Source organism: Diadema antillarum, unplaced genomic scaffold (assembly GCF_040938485.1).
Source record: "Diadema antillarum isolate AM-2024a unplaced genomic scaffold, OU_Dant_1.0 scf00000160, whole genome shotgun sequence".
Classification (NCBI taxonomy): Eukaryota; Metazoa; Echinodermata; class Echinoidea; order Diadematoida; family Diadematidae; genus Diadema; species Diadema antillarum.
The window spans coordinates 1482760-1487722 of NW_027271049.1; the positions used below are offsets into that span (position 1 = coordinate 1482760).

Sequence of the window (4963 nt, forward strand, 5' to 3'; positions counted from 1 at the left end):
GTACATACAATATGCATGTACTAACTAGCAGTCATCTAGGGAATGTGGGTGTCATGGGTCAAAGGGTCATGGGTCAAAGGTCAAGGTAAACTCCTCATAATTTCACTTTTCCCTCATGTTTATGCAGTACTTGCCGGATTTTTCTTGAAACCTGATGTGTGATTGATCACCCGCACTAAGAAGAATTCTCACATAACCCCCATTTTGAAACAGCTCCGTTGGCTTCCTGTTCAGTCACGTATAGTTTTCAAGATACTGCTACTGACTTATCAGCAGCGTTGCCAGGTCCCAACGGAACAAAATCACCAAAAGGCCTGTGAAAAATCACCAAAAACCACAAAAAATCACCAAATCTGAGAAAATGTTTTTTCTCGAAGTTTTTTTTTTTAATTGATTTTTTTTTAAGTTTTTTTTTTATTTTTTAATCTTTTGGCATATAGGATCAATGAACTTCCAAGGGAGTTCAAGCTGTGGGAGCTGCTGCTGCTGCTGTAGGTGTGTATAGATAAAAAAAATTAGCGTACGCGCAGGTTTTTGCGCATGTCCTTTTCAGCATCCGAGATTTTGCGAGATATTCAGAGATGGAAAGCATGGTCGACGAGATTCACTTGTTGACGACATGAAGATCTATTAGCCGTGACCAGTGCCGTATATACGGCACTGGCCGTGACTAATTGACATGGTTTGTGAATATTTAGCCAATACGGTCTGGACTTGTATATCTTTTGTGTCTAAACTGAGACTAATCGCGACACAACGATCTCGCGGACTAGATCATGCATTTGGGTGCAAACGCCATCTCAAGTGGGCTAGCTTAGTCTGCATTCAAGGCAGCGGAGGCATTATTCAAAGACTCAGTATACCCACACTAATGCGCGTGTTCATGCGTGTATGGGTGGAAATGAGCTGCTGGCTTGACAGAGGTCTGCGCTCTAACAGTGCTTTTTTTTCTATATCGTTCATAAAAACATACATTGTGTACATTCATTGATCTTGCTCTAGCGATCCACGTCCCACAAGCTTTGCTTTTTAGTGGATCACTATTTTCATATCGAATCTATTTTCCGCACGCCCACGAAGTATCCTCCTCGTATATATATATATAAATATATGTTGTTATATAATTTATCTCGGATACTACATGAATCTTTTGCAAATCCTTAATGTTTGAAAAATATCATTTCATGACATGTATACTTTGTACTATGTTTTGATTTTCGTTGATCGGAAATAAACTATGATTGAATTGAATTGAATTGAATTGAAAAAATACAACCACTTACCTTCATGTTGTAGGGAACGTAACGTACTGATGCGCATCTGTTTACTGCATACACTTGGAAGCTAGTCATAGATGCTTGCATTGAATCTTTTAAGCATTGCTGCAGTGACCTCAAACTTATTACAGCAGCCAAAAGTGGTCTTGGTTAAGACTATGGCTTCTAGAGTTTTAGTCGAAAGCTGGTTGCGATACTTGTTTTTTGCCCATGTCACTATGGAGAAGATGCGTTCGACTGAAGCATTGGAGATGGGACAAGACAGCGCTCCGAGGGCATAAAGTCCTATTGTCCTGTATGGCTTGTGTCGGTCGGAGTTTTCATGATTCAAAATGCCCTTCCAAAAGGACTGGCTGTCATCTGGTATGCTGCCTTTGAAGATCTTCTCTTCCTTCCACAGATGCAAGCGGATCATTCTGTACTGTTCCTCAACCACATCAAGGTCCTCACACAGATGAAGAAGAGGAAGGTCTGAAAAGGCACAACATGACATTTGCGACAGTACATTCTTGGGATGAAGTAATGACAATTTTTGGAATGTCTTCTTGCTCTCAGGTAGCCTCTTTTCTATCTCAGATATGAGACATGCAAGAAAGTCAGCACATCGGGTTCTCACATTGTCTACGATCTGTAGATTGGCAGGCTCCCTCTGCAACCTGACTGCTTCAGCTGTAAATTTGTGACCATAGTCTATGAGATTCAGAGGACGTCTTGCACCAGTACCGTGATCATACACCCGTTCCTTCAATGACTTGTGCTGCATGTCTAACGCATCTGAGAGCCCTTCCGGTGATGCATTTTCAGCCTGGAATTTCTGATTCAGGCGGTCTAGGTTCTCCACAACTGGTGCAAGGAATGTAAAGTACAAGAAATTTGACTTGTCGTCAAACATGTGGAACAGCATCCTCGCTCGGTAACGGACATCTTGCGTGCCTTCGTTCATTGCCATTTGGAAATAGTTTTTCAGAGGATCCCAGTGTTCCCAAATCCTCCGGATGAGCTCCCCCCTGACTAGCCAACGAGTTGTAGACATTTTTTTGAAGGGCATCTTCTTGCTTGCAAGTTCTCCTTCCTCTAGCTCTTCAGCGCAGAATGTGTCATAGAGTGATTTATATGCTTCTCGGCGCAAGAAGCTGTGGCTGAAGAAACTTGGAACTTCACAGAGCATGAATCCCACATTTGAAGGGAGTCCCTCAAATGCCTTCTGTACGCACAATGCGATGGAATGGCATACACATTTCATGAGTGTGCATTTTGGTGCAACCTCTTTTACTCGGCTCCAAACACTGTTGTGTTCTCCGGTCATGTTTGAAGCTCCATCTGTTGCAAGACCTACACAACGGGAGAGGTTCAGATTGTACTCATCTAGAACGGTTTGTAATGCCTTGAAGAGCTGTTCGCCGGTGGCTTCGCAGATCTCTTGAAACCCCAAGAGTACGGTCAGTATTTCCATTTTCTCCTCACTAAAGTATCTTGCAAGGATGGCAAGAACTCTTGTTGATGACACATCTGTACTCTCGTCGATTATCAGAGAAAATGCTTTCTCTGACATATCTTCCTTTACTTGCTCCTTTATGGTAGGAGCAATAACTTGTGTCACAAGTTTTGTACATTTGGTGCGATGTATCGAAATGGACTCTAGAGTGCTACCAGCTGCATACTTTTTGATCGTCTCAGACAAATGATCAATCGAGCTCAGAGGACTATGACAGCATGTCGTAACAGCCAAATGAAGCTCGGCGGCCTTAACAGCATCAGCAGGCTGGATCTTTTTACTGCATGTAGCGAATTTGGTCATTGAACTCCCTGCAATAGCTCTTCTCGCCGCAACGTGGCTTGGGGTATCTTGATGTTTTTTTAAGGAGGCATGATGAGGCTTTAGCTGCTTTCTGCAGTATTTACAGAATGGTAATTTCACATCGTTGTCCATCACAGAAGTAAGCCAGTTAAACTCAGTTTCCCATGAGGTCAAATACTTTCTTGATGCCTCATACTTGGTCTTAGATTTCTTTGCTGGTGGTGTGGCCATACTGAATATGCCTAGTCTGAAAATAGTGCAGAGATAGACAAGGGCAAGGGGCTATTGTAGTAGTAGAAGTATAGCATAGTAATTGCACATATTGGTATTACTTTTCAAAACAAAGATATAAATTAAATATCACAATATTAGATATCACTGTTGACAAGGGTTGATAAATCGCAATTCACTTTTGCTTTACATCTCATTTTTTTTAAATCAGTACACAGAGTAGTTCTAAGGTTTTGTAATTTAATCAGTTGTAATTCTTCATGTTTATGATTAATTTTAATCTGTCCTTGTTCGTTATGTATTACAATTTCAAAAAAGCAACTTACCACCACTGCTGTTTAAGTGCCATCACTTTGAAACTCGAAAGTTATGTGGTCTAGATCCTACTAGAAACATATTCTCATGCAACTCGAGGGAATTGAGGTAGTAGCCTTCTTATCATTCATGTTGTCTCTCTTCTTTTTTTTTCCTGAAGAATTCAAGATTTATGACTGATCAACAGTATTTAGGAGATATTGGATAAAAACCGTTCCTACACTGACAGCATGAATGTCCTCATAGTGGATGAGTGTTGTCAATCAAACACTTCTGCCTAGTAGCAGGCAGCTACCTAGTACTAGTAGATATCTAGTCATCCTTTCCATTTGCATTTGCGTGAATGCACATTGCAGCACCACCGAACACGCACAACCAGCACACAGAATCACAGTCCTACACAGTATACAAGTAGTTGTCATTTGTCAAATATCGATTACAGATCTAACCATGATTTACTCGATGCTATTAGAGTCAGCTTATCATTTACTCGAGTATTTAAGATTTGCAACTCACCAGTATAAGACAGATCTTTCGAGATATCTGGGGAAAGTGGGTAAGGGTTTCAACTACAAGATAACCACAAACTGATATAATTATATCGAACACTCATTATCAGTAGCAGGCGCGCCGGAAGCAGTTTTGGATTGGGGGGGCAAACATTGGAGGGGGCTCAAGATTAGACCATGCATATGTTACGCAATATACACATACACACACACACACACACACACGCACACACGCACACACATCTATTATATATATATATATATATATATATATATATATATATATATACAGTATATGTAAAGTGGCGTACGGTGGGTCGAAACATGGGGGAACCATAAAGTAATTTTGACGGTCTGTATGCTTGTGCGTGTGTGCGTGAGCAATAATGGGACTACAATACATTACGGAATGTGATACATTCAACAACGCAGTCATTGAGGAACATTGTAAGTTTTCCTTACATGGATTATGGAATGACGGTGTGAAACGATAGACAAATTATATATACTGTCAGCAACATAAGGTGAATGGCATAACAATAAAATGCGAGCGAGCGAAGCGAGCGAGCTAGAAAATTTTGATATTCTACAGTTCCAAAACTGGAGTTTTAATTGTAGCTATATATTTCGCTTTGGAAATAAATGGGGGCGCATCGGGCGCAACTGCTGGCAATTATTGGCAGCAACATTAGGAGAATGGCATAACGATTCAATGCGAGCGAGCGAAGCGAGCAAGCTTGACAATTTATACATTCTACAGTCCCAAAACTGGGGTTTGTAGCTATATCTTTCACTTTGGAAATTAATGGGGCGGCGCATCGGGCGCAACTGCT

The 4963-nt window shown here is 41.0% G+C and overlaps 1 protein-coding gene across 1 annotated transcript; it reads right to left on the reverse strand.

Moving 5' to 3' along the window:
• Window positions 1–562: 562 nt before the first annotated feature.
• On the reverse strand, window positions 563–4240 carry LOC139722204 (zinc finger protein 862-like). Its single transcript, XM_071633520.1, has 2 exons — window positions 4138–4240; window positions 563–3322 (listed from the first exon to the last, which is right to left on the reverse strand). Exon 2 carries the CDS (start codon window positions 3304–3306, stop codon window positions 1345–1347), a length of 1962 nt encoding a protein of 653 aa, XP_071489621.1. The 5' UTR covers window positions 3307–3322; window positions 4138–4240; the 3' UTR covers window positions 563–1344.
• Window positions 4241–4963: the final 723 nt, after the last annotated feature.

Excerpts from the sequence above, each read along its gene's own strand:
- LOC139722204 (XM_071633520.1), bottom strand. The coding sequence starts at position 3,306 with ATGGCCACACCACCAGCAAAGAAATCTAAGACCAAGTATGAGGCATCA.